The sequence below is a fragment of the Balaenoptera physalus genome (genome assembly GCF_965194825.1).
Source record: "Balaenoptera physalus genome assembly, chromosome: 11".
Classification (NCBI taxonomy): domain Eukaryota; kingdom Metazoa; phylum Chordata; class Mammalia; order Artiodactyla; family Balaenopteridae; genus Balaenoptera; species Balaenoptera physalus.
In genome coordinates, this window is record NC_138896.1 from 83208142 (window position 1) to 83222024 (window position 13883).

Consider the following 13883-nt stretch of genomic DNA (forward strand, 5'->3'; position numbering starts at 1 on the left):
CTGACGGCCCTTCTGCTCAACTCCCTTAATCTGATTATGGATAATAAAGTTAGCAAATATTTGATTACAAATCAAGAAGCAAAACTATCTTAAGTAACTTTTTTCTCAAATTTTCTTGCCCTATCAAGTAAATGGCTTGGATTGATAGTCTTCCAGTGCACTGACATCTTTAGGGTGGGGACATGTAGGAAATGTTAACCTTGGGAGATGCAGTGCTTGACTTTCGTGTGTCATACTCATTTTATCCCTGACCCTTGAACCATGAGGATTGAAGTCGTGTTTTCTTTTAACAGGTGCCTACGGTCCTGAGCACTGGGTCACGTCTAGTGTCAGCTGTGAGGGCCGTCACCAGTCGCCTATAGACATTTCAGACCAGCATGCACGTGTCGGTGAAGAGTACCAGGACCTGCAACTTGATGGCTTTGACAATGAGTCTTCCAACAAAACCTGGATGAAAAACACAGGGAAAACAGGTAGACTGTGTCTTCTTTACTTGTCTGTGGAACAATATGAAATGTTTCTGGGTCTCTGGTCTTTACCTTAACCACGAGTTGCTCCTTTAGTAGTGTATGTTGCTACAGAGAACGTATAGCTGAATGAGAGCTTTGGAATTGGCCCTTGGTTTGAGAACTGACCACTTGCTTTACTAGCTGTGTGATTTGGGACAAACTACCTAATCACTTTGTGCTTTAAAATTTTTTTTAAATATGATAGGATAAAAATTTAAAAGTATACATATAGATAACGAAATTGTATCAGTCTCATAGGGTTATAAGGATTAAATGGGTCAGTCCATGTAAAGGATACAGCATGAACTTTTAGAAATCTGTTTTACTATAGTGGCCACTAGCCATATGTGGCTATATTCAAATTTAAGTTTTAATTGATTAAAAGTAAGTAAGATTAAAATTCGCTCCCTCAGTTTTACTAGCCACGTATCATTTTGTTTTCCGCTTTCTTAGGTTGTGTGTTTGCAGGGTGTGAAAGCAGAGGAGACCCACATTGAGATCTTTGGATTTTTCTGGGGTGTGGGTGAGGGTCACCTCTATTTATTTTTCCAGCTTTATTAAGATATAATTGATGTATAACATTTTACCGTTTCATTTTATTGGTTGTTTCTTTTGTGGTGCCCAGCTTTTGAGTTTGGTGAGTCTCATCTGTTTTTACTTTTGTTGCTTGTGCTTTTGGTGTCATATCCAAATTATCATTGCCATGGCCAATGCCAAGGAGCTTTTTCCCTATGTTTTCTTCTAGGAGTTTAATAGTTTCAGGTCTTAGATTTTAAGTCTTTAATCCATTTCAAATTAATTTTTCTGAGGGATGTAAGGTAGTGGTCCAACTTCATTCTTTGAACGTGGATGTTGCATTTTTCCAACACCATTTATCGACGAGACTATCCTTTTCCCATTGAGTATTCTTGCCTCCTTTGCCAAATATTAGTTGACCGAATATGCATGGGTTTGTTTCTGGGCTCTAGATTCTATTCCACTGGTTGATGTGTTTATTTTTATGCCAGTTCCATACTGTCTTGATTACCATAGCTTTGTAGTATAATTTGAAATCAGGAAGTGTAACACTTCCAGCTCTGTTCTCCTTTCAAAGGATAGCTTTGGTTTTTCAGGGTCTTTTGTGGTTCCATAGGAATTTTAGGATGGTTTTGACTATTTCTGTGAAAAATGCCATTGGAATTTTGGTAAGGATTTCATTGAATCTATAGATCACTTTGAGTAGTATTGGTACTAGCCACATTTCAAGTGTTCAGTACCCACGTATGGCTAGTGGCTATCATATCAGGCAGCAAAGATAGAGAACATTCTATCATTATAGAAAGTTCTATTGGACAGCACTGTGCCAAATGCATAAATGAAAATAAAATCCTTATCTTCCTTGAGAATTTGCTTTGTTAATATTAGTTATTATACTGGAATACAGATGAACATCGTCTTATCCCTTTGTGTATCAGACCAGCAATTTGATCCTCCTGCTTCCTTTTACCTACCTCACCTGTCACTTGGGGTCCACAAATATGAAATACCACATTTTCAACATTGCTAGTGCAAAAGCTCCTTCCCTCTTAATCACTATTATGCAAATAGCAGTTATAGATCATTGATGGAAGTAGCAGGAATGCCTTGCTGTGCCCCACTGTTTGATCTGAAAATAAATCCCTAGGTGTTATATTACATTTGTGCCTAGTGCTACCTGGGATTCCGTTGGTGCTAAAGATATTTTTCTTATCTTATTTTTCAACTCTTATAACCCAACCCATTAAAACTAACTCTCCCTCTCTGTCCCTCTCTTTGAAATGATCCCTTTGTAGCCAAGGATGTCACTACAAACCACTGTTAGTAATCCCTTCAGGAGCCTTGGCTGCCTGAAGCCCTCATGCTGAGCTAAAATGACTTCATTATCTGTCCTTTGGTCCCATCCATGTTGTGGGTCATTGAGTTGCCTTTTTTTTTTTTTTAACCTAACTGGCTGCATATACAACTTTGGGGAACCATTTTCTTTCTCCAAACCAGCATTTGTCTGAGATTATTCATGGCCGATTGCTTTGGGTTGGCTTGATTTGTTCTTAGAATTGTTTCCCACTCACTCAGCACAGTGATTCCCAGCTTTGGGCTCTTTTTCATAATGTCGCCACAAACAGTTCTTTGGGCCTTATAGCAGCTACCTTCTCCTGTACCTTGATTCACCCATTTGAGCAGCTGCTCAGGACAGACTTGTGTACCAGTGATGTTATCTGTACACACCTTTTCACCCCCACCTCTCTACTCCCCCAGTATAGATGGTGTGCTTGTTGTTACCATTCAGAATTTCTCTACCGGTGGCCCTGCTTTATATTTCAAATGTGAGTGTCCTTTGGACACCTGTGATGGGAATATTACTCTGCAGACGATCTGAATGTGGTGGATGGAAGATTTGCCACGCTGGGGTAATCGGATCTTGCTGTCGAGTGCTACCTTGGTGCCACATTCCAGAAGCCTGCCAAAGGCAATTCGCTGGGCTCTCTGATATGGTTTTCTACTTGACTTGCAATGCTTGACAGCCTTCTGCAAAGATAACACGTTTCAGTGACAGCTTTCAACTTGGTATCTCCAGTGACACGTTTTGGATGAGTGTAGGGATCACTCAGTGCAAGTTGATTCATGACCTTGGTCTTCCAGAAGCTGATTATCAATCTCTGTCACTCTGCTGTCTTCCCAGAGTGAGCCCCAAGTTGTTGCCTGTCTATGGGTGCATGCGCCTGACTTTGGAGCACAGCCATCCAAATATGAACGCATCTGTCTCTGAAATTTCAGAAGAAGCATGGCTTTCTGAGAAGCAGAAATAAATCCTCGTGACTGCTCAAACTGTACTTATGACTACAAAATTTATGACACCATACTAGGCGGGCCAGTATCTCATAAATAATCTAACATGATTCTATAGGAGTGATTTTTAAAAAGTGCCAACCATTTGTATACAATTTTAAATGTGAACATCGAATTGTTTTTCCGTTCTCTTCAAAGAGTTTCAATTTATGTTTGTCTAGAAACTTGGGTGCGAAAACCAACCTGTGTTGTTGTTGTTTTTTTTAAATAAGCATGAACCTAGAATCTTCTTTATTCTGCAGTTCTTAAAATGCCAAGTGAGTTCGTAAATATTCCAGTATTTTAGAGAAATATGAGGATTCACTTGCTTTGTCAGTTATGCACAGATCATATAAATTGAGCTGAACACAGTATAAATGCAGGGCAGGGTGCTGTGTGTCTGAATTAAAGGTAGGAGTTCATAATATCTGCAGTGAGTAGTATTGATAGGCAACCTGGATAATATCAGTTTAAAAAAACAGGGCTTCCCTGGTGGCACAGTGGTTGAGAGTCTGCCTGCCAGTGCAGGGGACACGGGTTCGAGCCCTGGTCTGGGAAGATCCCACATGGCGCGGAGCAACTGGGCCCATGAGCCAAAACTACTGAGCCTGCGTGTCTGGAGCCTGTGCTCCGCCAACAAGAGAGGCCGTGATAGTGAGAGGCCCGCGCACCGCGATGAAGAGTGGCCCCCACTTGCCGCAACTGGAGAAAGCCCTCGCACAGAAACGAAGACCCAACACAGCCATAAATAAATAAATAATTTAAAAAACAAAAACAAAAAAACAAAAAAAACACACACACATATCATTGTACTATAGTTTTGTAAGATGTGACCATTTGGGGAAACTGGATAAAGGAGACTCGGGACCTCTGTATTATTTCTTACAACTGCATGTTGATCTACAGTTATCAGAAAGATTAAAAGTTTAATTTTAAAAAACCCCATATGTTGTGGGCCACATAGTCCGTCTTTGTTACCGTCATTCATTTCATATCTCACTTTCATACCTAGATGCCAAAAAAAGTCATTTTTATTAAATCATTAATTTTTAAGCAACACCTGTTTTTCTTCGCCAAAGTCTTTTCTTGAACCTCGTACTTCTAGAACATAAATCCAGGAAGGAATATTTATTTTTTTCTGGTAGAAATTTACAGGTCACTTATCTGTAAAATAGACTGTCATTTGGATATCAAAATATGAATTTAGAAAGTTAATATTTAAAGCGGCCTGTTACATACGGACAGTAACTTTCCCGTAAAACAGTTTTAATGTTCATATCTGTCTTAACCCCCGGAAAGAGCTATATATTTAATCTAGCATAATCAATAGAGCAACGTGTTTGTACCTAGCCCACTTCTTGAAAGTTGTCTAAAATATCTTTACGAGACAGATAGCGTCTATTTCTTCCCGAAGAGCCATGACTGTCTACTGTGCCAGTTCTCATTTGATTTCATCGAAAGTTATTTCCCCCTCTTTCATTTTTGTAGAATGAAAAGATAATGCATTCATTAAGAACATTTCAAGATAATCTTGCTGTTCCTAGCATTAGCTTCTAGCTAAATGATCAAAGTTTAAGACTTAGATGGTGCTTCTGATATATGTTAATAAGCCATGGTCTCCTATGAGTTTTAACTATTTGGAGGGTGTTTTTGTGTTTTTTCACTACTTTTTCTTTTACCCTCCCCCCCACACCAAGGACGGATAGTAAATACATTTGCCATGATGCTTGTTACTTCCATTTTCACATTTTATATTGGTTTACTATATTTTTTCTTTGCCTACATTCTTTGTTATTTGTCTACATATACCAGTGCCTGGCATAGATGGATTCAAGAAGTAGTTGGTAAATTAATAAAAGTAGATTGATGGTGGGAAAAGTCTGTGTAGGTAAGTAGGTCGGGAACCATGTCCTAATATGTTGCTCAGCCCATAAAATTCAGACAAGGATTAAGAGGCTGTTGCCTCTACTTTATTTTACCAGGTCCTTCAAACTTTTATGGTGAAGTGACACCATAAGAACCCACAGACTTAAACTAAGAAAAGAACAACCTCATTGTAGGCTGATATTAAGAGAAAAATATAATTTTAACAACCTCAGTCATTTCCACGTGCTACTTCCCTAACTGAGTACGTGACCCCAGCTCAGTACAAGAGGAGCATTTGGCCCTGCTGCTCTGCTCGCCCACAGGGCAAGGCTCCCCTGGGCCAAGCAGGTGTCTGACCGTGAAAGGCACTCTGCGTTCTGTGGGTCACTGCAGTTACAGCTCAAACTAACGGCTGCCCCCATGCTGCCCTGCAGAAGCAGTGTTCTGGTCCAGGGTTGGTGGAGAAACTGATGCAAGCCTTACTGAGAGTCAGTACCAGGCTGCCATTATGGGCTCCTTACAGAGTTTCCAGTGGTGATTTTCATGATGCTTGATTTCTCCCCAAATTCATGGACTTGCACGTTTAGCCCCCGCTCAGGAGGGCATTCCACAGTGCCAGCATGATTGTCCAAGTGTCACATGCATGAAAAAAGCCTTTAGCAATCCTGAGATTGGTAAGGAAGTTTCTAGGAATTCTGTGTGTGTGCTTGTCTTCTTATCCCTGATTGTTTGGGCTTTCTCTTCTTTCGATTTCTATTCTGCTTCTTTTCTTTCTGTTCTGTTGATGAGTATCTCTCCATGAGCTTTCAAATTTTGCAGTTTCCTTCTCTCCCACCTTTCCTCTCACATCTCCGTGAATTTCCCCACCCCTGTAAACAATGCTCTGACTCTTGCCTGTTGGTCTGTTTTCACTCCCAGCTCCTAGTTTTGGCCCCCTTCTCTCCCTTCTTCCTGTCTTCCTTAGAGATGGCCACAGATGAGAACCAGAGTTTGAAAAGTGTTTTTTCTTGCTCTATTTATGGAGTAGAGACCCTGGTGCTGATGGTGAAAACCTGAGTATGTCCTCATTTCAATAAAACCTATATTCCTGATATATTGATGGGAAGGGCTTTTGGACAAGTGAAGTACACAATGATACCCCAAGTATATGTTCTTGGGGTTTCCAGTTTTGCTTGATACCAAACCATTAAATTATTTTTATTCCATTACCCTCCCACCCCCTTGGAGTGATCTTAATGATCCTTGATAGGTGTAAATGTGGGCACTGAAGATGGACCAGCATGGGGTCCTTTTTCCTGGATCACATTTTTTTCTTTAAGCTCTGAGTTTTGTTTATGCCACTAACGAATTGGTCATTTTGCTCGCAAAGAGTCTGCCAAGGTTTCTGATTAAAAGCATAGTGTCAGCCAAATAGACAAATGTTTGGAAACATCTGGGTGTTCAGCACCATTGACACTGGACATGCCCAACCCTGACTTCATAATACCCTGCAGCCCTCTGGTTAGTTCAAGGTTGCCCAGAAAAGAAAATTTTACGTGTAATTAAAAAAAGATCTGTTCTGCTTTGGGGGGATGCTAAATGTGCTTTGGCTCTTTTTAAGTTTTTCCTATTTCAAATATCCAGATTCTTGGGTACTTTTCAGCCTGTTACTGTTCAGTCTTGCCTGAACCCTGGAATTCATGTCGGAGCTATTTCCCTTGGTCTCTCTTTGGCAAGACGCACTGCAAGCTCTGGTTCCTGTCTGCTAAGCTCCGCTTCCTTTCTCTTACCCCCATAGCCCTGGTCCCTGCGCTTGGGTGGTAGCGGCTATTTTCTGGGTAGACCGAAGCCTAATTTACCAATTACAGAATGGGCAGACCAGCGCTATGTTACATAACTAGACTCAAAACTGAATTCACAATTTTGAATCTTGAGGGCAATTTTTGAAGCATTCCTTTCTTTCTTAGGGCACAGAACCTTCTGCTAGGTTGTCATCTGTCGTATCTTATATGATTAAAGGGTCAACTAATCTGCTTTGTTCCTCTTGCTCAGTTTAGCAGTGAGTTAACCGAGACCCCGGATAATCCCATGACTTGGCATCTCTTGGTTCTCTGAGGCTGCTCCGACTCGCCTTGTCTGTCCACTGTCTCTTTGCTAGATGAATGCAGTAACCTCCTGACTTTGTTTCTTTCTTTTTTTTTAAATTAATTCATTAATTTATTTTTGGCTGCGTTGGGTCTTCATTGCTGTGTGGACTTTCTCTAGTTGTGGCGAGTGGGGGCTTCTCTTTGTTGCGGTGCACGGGCTTCACATTGTGGTGGCTTCTCTTGTTGCGGAGCACGCGCTCTAGGCACGAGGGCTCAATAGTTGTGGCTCGTGGGCTCTAGAGCACAGGCTCAGTAGTTGTGGCACACCGGCTTAGTTGCTCCACGGCATGTGGGATCTTCCCGGACCAGGGCTCCAACCTGTGTCCCCTCCACTGGCAGGCGGATTCTTAACCACTGCGCCACCAGGGAAGCCCCTGACTTTGTTTCTACCAACCAATGTTGCTTTCCTTCCAGGCCTTTTCCGTTTAGTAGCCACAGTAATCTTCTTATTTCCGTAATCTGATCATGTCTGTGCGTCTCCCCCTCTTTCTTTCTTGTTCTCTCTCAACCATATCGAGGACCTCTCACTTCTCTGCAGAACTCAGGCAGACTCCTCGCTGTCCCTGCTTCGCTGTCTGGCCTCTATGCCACACGCTGCTCTCGGGGCACCAGTCACCCTGGCTTCCTCCACACAGGGCCTTTGCATGAGCTTTTCCGCCTGCTGTGCTCCCCTCTCTTCAGCACTTTTACAACACAGCTCACCTCCCACCTCATCAGTCCTTGTTTTGAAACCTCCTTCCCTTCTCCAGTCTGGGGTTGGATGCTCACCTCTTACCACCTGTCCCACTTGCAGGGTTGCTTCTGTCATCTCTTTAGTTGCTGGGGCCTGTCTTTCCCACCAACTGTACACTCCATGAAGGCAGGAGCTAATGTCTCATTTACTTACCTTTTCTTCCCCAGTAGTTACTTGGTAAATTATTTGAAAAAATAAACGGTAGTGCCTACAGGGACGTTAGTAGAAGCCTAGAACTAGAGCCTGTGTGTCTTGTCTTCCAGACCAGAGCATTTCCCTTTTCACCAGGAGCCTGAAAGCATTACCTGATGGACACTGGAATTGTGGGTGGTCTGGAGGTCTCACCATTAACGATCCAATAATGGGAGTCTTTTCCCATCTTGTAGTGTTAAAAATTGGTTGGGAAGTGGTGGAGGTAAGACAGTAATGGGCTTATTTTCCTTCTCATCCATTTTTTTGTTTAACTTTTGGCATCTGCTGCTGTTTACTCAGATTTTAGTGTGAACATTTGCTTTAGGCCAGCATTATTTAGACACATCGAGTTTAATTTATAAACAGTGTGTGGATGTCCTGTGAAGAATGCAGTGGATGCCTGGTACTCAGTCATCCTGTCAAGCTCAGGAGGACAGTAGCTCCTTATCCATGGTGTGACTCCTACCTGCCCCCTGCCCCTGTGTAGAGCATTTTTGCATTTTGGGGGGCCCTGGACACAGGGGGAATCTGTGATAGCTGTGGATCCTCTCCCTAGGATAACTTTTATAAACAGCACTTATATAATGCCATCTATTTTTTAACCATAAGTTTCAGGTATACAGCATTATAATTTGACATCTGTATACACTACAGAGTTATCACCACCGCAAGACTGTCTACTGTCAGTCACCGTACAGTTGATCCCTTTCACCCATTTTACCAACCCCTCAAACCCCTTCCCCTCTGGTAACCACTCATCTGATCTCTGTATCTGTGAGTTTGTTTTTGTTTTACTTTGTTCATTTGTTTTGTTTTTTTAGACTCCACATACAAATGAAATCATACTTATTTGTCTTTCTCCTTCTGGCTTATTTCACTTATCCTAATACCTTCAAGGCCCATTCATGTTGTTGCAGATAGCAGGATTTCATTCTGTTTATCGCTGAGTAGTATACCATGGTGTATACATATACCACATCTTCTTTATCCATTCATCTATCTGTAAACACTTATGTGGTTTCCATATCTTGTCTATTTTAATAATGCTGCAATAAACATAGGGATGCATATATCTTTTCAAATTAGTTTTCATGTGCTTTGGGTAAATACCCAAGTGGAATAGCTGGGTGATACGGTAGTTCTAGTTTTATTTATTCTTACTGTTTTCCGTAGTGGAAAAATTCTCGCCCACAGTGTACAAGGGTTCCCTTTTTTCCACACCCTTGCCAATGCTTATAGCCATTCTGACGGGTGTGAGGTGATATCTCATTGTGGTTTTGATTTGCATTTTCCTATTAATTAGTGATGTTGAACATCTTTTCATGTGCCTGTTGGCCATCTGTATGTCTTCTTTGGAAAAATGTCTATTTAGATCGTCTGCCCAATTTTCAATAGGAATTTTTGGTTTTTTGTTGTTGTTGAGTTGTATGAATTCTTTTGTATTTTGGACATTAACCTCTTACTGGATATATGAATTGCAAATATTTTTTCCCATTCAGTAGGTTGCCTTTTTGTTAAGGCAAAAGGCCTTAAAAGGCCTTGATGGTTTCCTCTACTGTGCAGAAGCTTTTTAGTTTGATGTAGTCAGTCCCATTTGTTTATTTTTGCTTTTGTTTTTCTTGCTTTTGGAGTCATACCACAAAAGCATCAATAAGACCCATATCAAAGAGCTTACTGCCTATGTTTTCTTCTAGGAATTTTGTGGTTTCACGTCTTACATTCAAGTCTTTAATTCATTTTGAGTTAATTCTTGTGTATAATATAAGATAGTAGTCTAGTTTCATTCTTTTGCATGTGACTGTCCAGTTTTCCCAACACTATTTATTGAAAAGATTGTCCTCATTCCATTGTACGCTCTTTGCTCCTTTGTTGTAAATTAATTGTCCACATATGTGTGGGTTTATTTCTGGGCTTTTACAGTGCCATCTTCCTGCTATAATGTGGTGAATGAGTTACTGTTCTGGGCATTCTTCATGTGTCAACCCTTGTGATCTCATAACAAACTTGTGAAGTTGCTGTTGTATTATTCCAGTTTCACAGAATAGGAACTGAAGCACCCAGAAATGCAGTAACTTTCTCACAACTGATAGTGGCAGATCTAGGGCTCAAATTCCGACCCAACTGGCTCCAGAGTCCGACTTCGTTTATGTACCCATGCTCAGAATTTTACTTCCTGTATCAGGAGGATGTAGACCCCAAAGTCTGTGGGTGGCTACTGCTATGAACTTTGGATTCCAGGTTAAAAACCCTGATTTTGAAGCTCCCAGTTTCTTCCACATCCTCCACCATTCTGCTTTAATTTCATCACAATCCATATTAGCAGTTGAACAACCAGAGGGGCCTCATTCTAGACAGTCCACTCCTAGGTACCTTTCCTGCCTTCTCCTCCTGGCCCATCTTTCTCCAGTCTTTAGCTGTTGCTTGCCACCTTCCTAAATGTCACCTTATCCAGATTCACTCTTAGTGCTACTGTTTTAAAATTTAAATTAAAATGTATATATTCATTATTATCGTAGTATCGTTCACTTATTGTTTTTCTTTCAGTTGATGCACTTGATTTTAATTAAATGAATTGATTTTAAAACAAAACGTTTTATTAACACCTTAATGCAAAACCCTGTGCATTTGGCAAGGATAGACTTGTGTAAAAAATTATGTCTGTAATCTGTGAAAATAAATCAAAGGTACCAACATTATTAAGTTCTAGCTTACATATTTACTTTTCGGTAAAGCGGGAAATGAATGAGTATCATTGAGAGGTGGAGGGCATATTAACATCAAACTGGGATTTTCTTTTCACTGATGTGACTAAAAGAATAGAAATAATGGAAATCTGTTTTTTACTCAGTGTTTTAGTAGATTCAGAGCAGCCACTCAACACTTAACATCTCAAGTATTTGGGCCACACCTACCTTTGCTGTTTATCGTCCCTGCTCAAGGACACGTTTTGTTTTGTGGGAAAGACAATATTGCTTTAAAATGGAAGTCTGGGGACTTCCCTGGTGGCGCAGTGGTTAAGAATCTGCCTGCCAATGCAGGGTCCACAGGTTCGTGCCCTGGTCCGGGAAGATCCCACTTGCCTTGGAGCAACTAAGCCCGTGCACCACAACTACTAAGCCTGTGCTCTAGAGCCCAGGAGCCACAACTACTGAGCCCGCGCGCTTAGAGCCCGTGCTCCGCAACAAGAGAAGCCACCGCAATGAGAAGCCCGCGCACCGCAATGAAGAATAGCCCCCGCGTGCCGCAACTAGAGAAAGCCCGCGCACAGCAATGAAGACCCAATGCGCCAAATATAAATAAATAAATAAGTAAATTAAAAAAAATTTTTTTAATAAATAAATAAAATGGAACTCTGTCTGAAGACGGAGAGTGGCACCTGTGTGGTTACCCTTCTGTGCTGCCACATGAACTCTGACCGCGTCTCTAGAAATGATTGGTAGTTGGGCAATAACCCTCATTGACTGTGCGCTTGCGGAATTTCTGGCCCTGGGTTAAGTGCTTTCCGCGTGCGATTTCCTTCAGGCGTCACAACAGTCTCACCAGGTAGGCACTGTTATCGCCATTTGAATCATGAAGGAAACCAAGACACAGAGAAGTCAGGTAACTTGCCCAAGGTCACCCCGCTGTTAAGTGGCAGAATGAGATTCTAACCCAGGTCCGTCCATCCTGTGAGCTCATGGCCCTTCCTACATTCTGTGCTCCGCAGCGGCTACCTTTGGTACATCTTGTTGTGAAACAGAGCGGTGTTATCCGTGATCATCAGAAAAGTGTTGCATGGTGGCTGGGCAAGTTCTCTCTTTCCAGTGTTATATGTAAACAAAAATTTACGCCGCTTTCGGAAGGTGGGGGCAGTACGTGCATGTAGTGTGCTGTGTGCGCTAGTGAGAAATACTGTAAAATGAAAAATGAGATTAATGTTTCAGGTTGTACAGTTCCCTAATTATGCTTTTAATTATTCATGTAAAAGAAGTAAAATGACCCCTGACAGAGACATAAATGATTTAGGTAAAATCAAATATTTATAAGATGCTGCGGAGTCCCTGGCTGATTGTAACACGTGCGCTCTAAATTCTTTGCCTTCACCCTTTGGATGCACAATGTTATGGATAGGATCTGTAACCAGCTGAGAGTAATCAACAGTGTTAAAGACAATACTGAGCTAATTCATAGGTATTTGGACTTTGGAACATTGGTTTAACACAATAGTTTGTCTTCTAAAATATATTGTATTCTAGGGATCACCAAATGACAACCCCTCCTGCTAGTTCTTATGTTTTTTAATGGTTGGAAAAAAATCAGAAGGAGAATATTCCATGACCTGTGAAAATTATATGCGAATTTTAGTGTGGATAACTAAAGTTTTATCGGAATATAGCCTCACCCATTCATTTACATATTGTGTTTGGCTGCTTCTGGGCTACTAAGACTAAGTTAAGTGGTTACAGCAAGGGCCATAGGACCCACAAAGCCTTAAATATTTACTGTCTCACCTTTTACAGAAAAATTTTGCCAAGCCTTCTTCTAAACCATGCCTAGCACACAGTAAAGGAACATGCCGTAGCATGTTCAATCAGCATAAGAAACACTTGCTTTTATTTCATTTTAGCCTTTAATTCTCTGTCCCACTAATTGAATGTTCACTGTATATTTTTCAGAAGTAGAGAGAAAACTGCCTTTTGAATGCAGAGAAAAGGGATTATTACAAGCAAGGTTCCGTCACTGGCTTTTTTTTTTTTTTTAACATCTTTATTGGAGTATAATTTCTTTACAATGGTGTGTTAGTTTCTGCTTTATAACGAAGTGAATCAGTTATACATATATATATATATATATATATATCCCCATATCTCCTCCCTCTTGCATCTCCCTCCCTCCCACCCTCCCTACCCCACCCCTCTAGGTGGTCACAAAGCACGGAGCTGATCCCCCTGTGCTGTGCGGCTGCTTCCCACTGGCTATGCTTCCCTTTTTACAGGGAAGTGCTGAAACGAATTGCACTTGTTTTAGAAATGGGTCATTAGTCTGGTCCCTATCTTTTATGGAGACCTAATTTTCATGCAGGATTTCTCTCTAAGGCTTGAACTGGCATCTCTTTAGGAAGAGGAGACAATGAGGATATGAAAGCTTTTCCCTGCCTTAAATGAGCTTAGCTTCCGATCACAGGCCATTTAGTATGTTGGTTGGAGCGTTATGCGTATTCAGCAGCCAATAAGTGTTTGTTAAATGAATGAATGAATTCACTTTAGACAACAACAAAAGGTGGGGGGGGGGAATGTATGACATGAAATAAAATCTCTTTTTCATCCACTTGGATATTACATTCCTTTTGGAAAAATAATTTTTCTGGTAGTATAAGTCCAAGTTATTTCTTCTTGATTTCTCTTTTCCATGTTTCAAGGAAGAGAGATGTGATTTTGAAATTTAGGGTTTGAATTGATTGAGGTTTTCTATGTTAAAGACTTCTTAGGTGTTCTTCCAGATGGGCTAAGCAAAATTTTCTTATGCTTAGAATTAAAAGAAATAGTAAAGTAAATGTACTTATCTGCAGTTATTTGAGTGACTTAATGAGTAGAATTTTCACTATACTTTCCTGGACACCATTATCAAATGTGA

General features: G+C 40.9%; 1 protein-coding gene across 6 annotated transcripts in view; it reads left to right on the forward strand.

Annotated features, from left to right (window-relative positions):
* PTPRG (protein tyrosine phosphatase receptor type G) overlaps positions 1 to 13883 on the forward strand; it is a 725147-nt gene that overhangs the window by 411245 nt on the left and 300019 nt on the right. For all 6 annotated transcript variants that reach the window (XM_082412077.1, XM_082412078.1, XM_082412080.1 and 3 more), the window contains exon 3: positions 294 to 473. In XM_082412077.1, coding sequence (XP_082268203.1) covers positions 294 to 473 — 180 coding nt within the window. The remainder of the gene's footprint in view (positions 1 to 293; positions 474 to 13883) is intronic.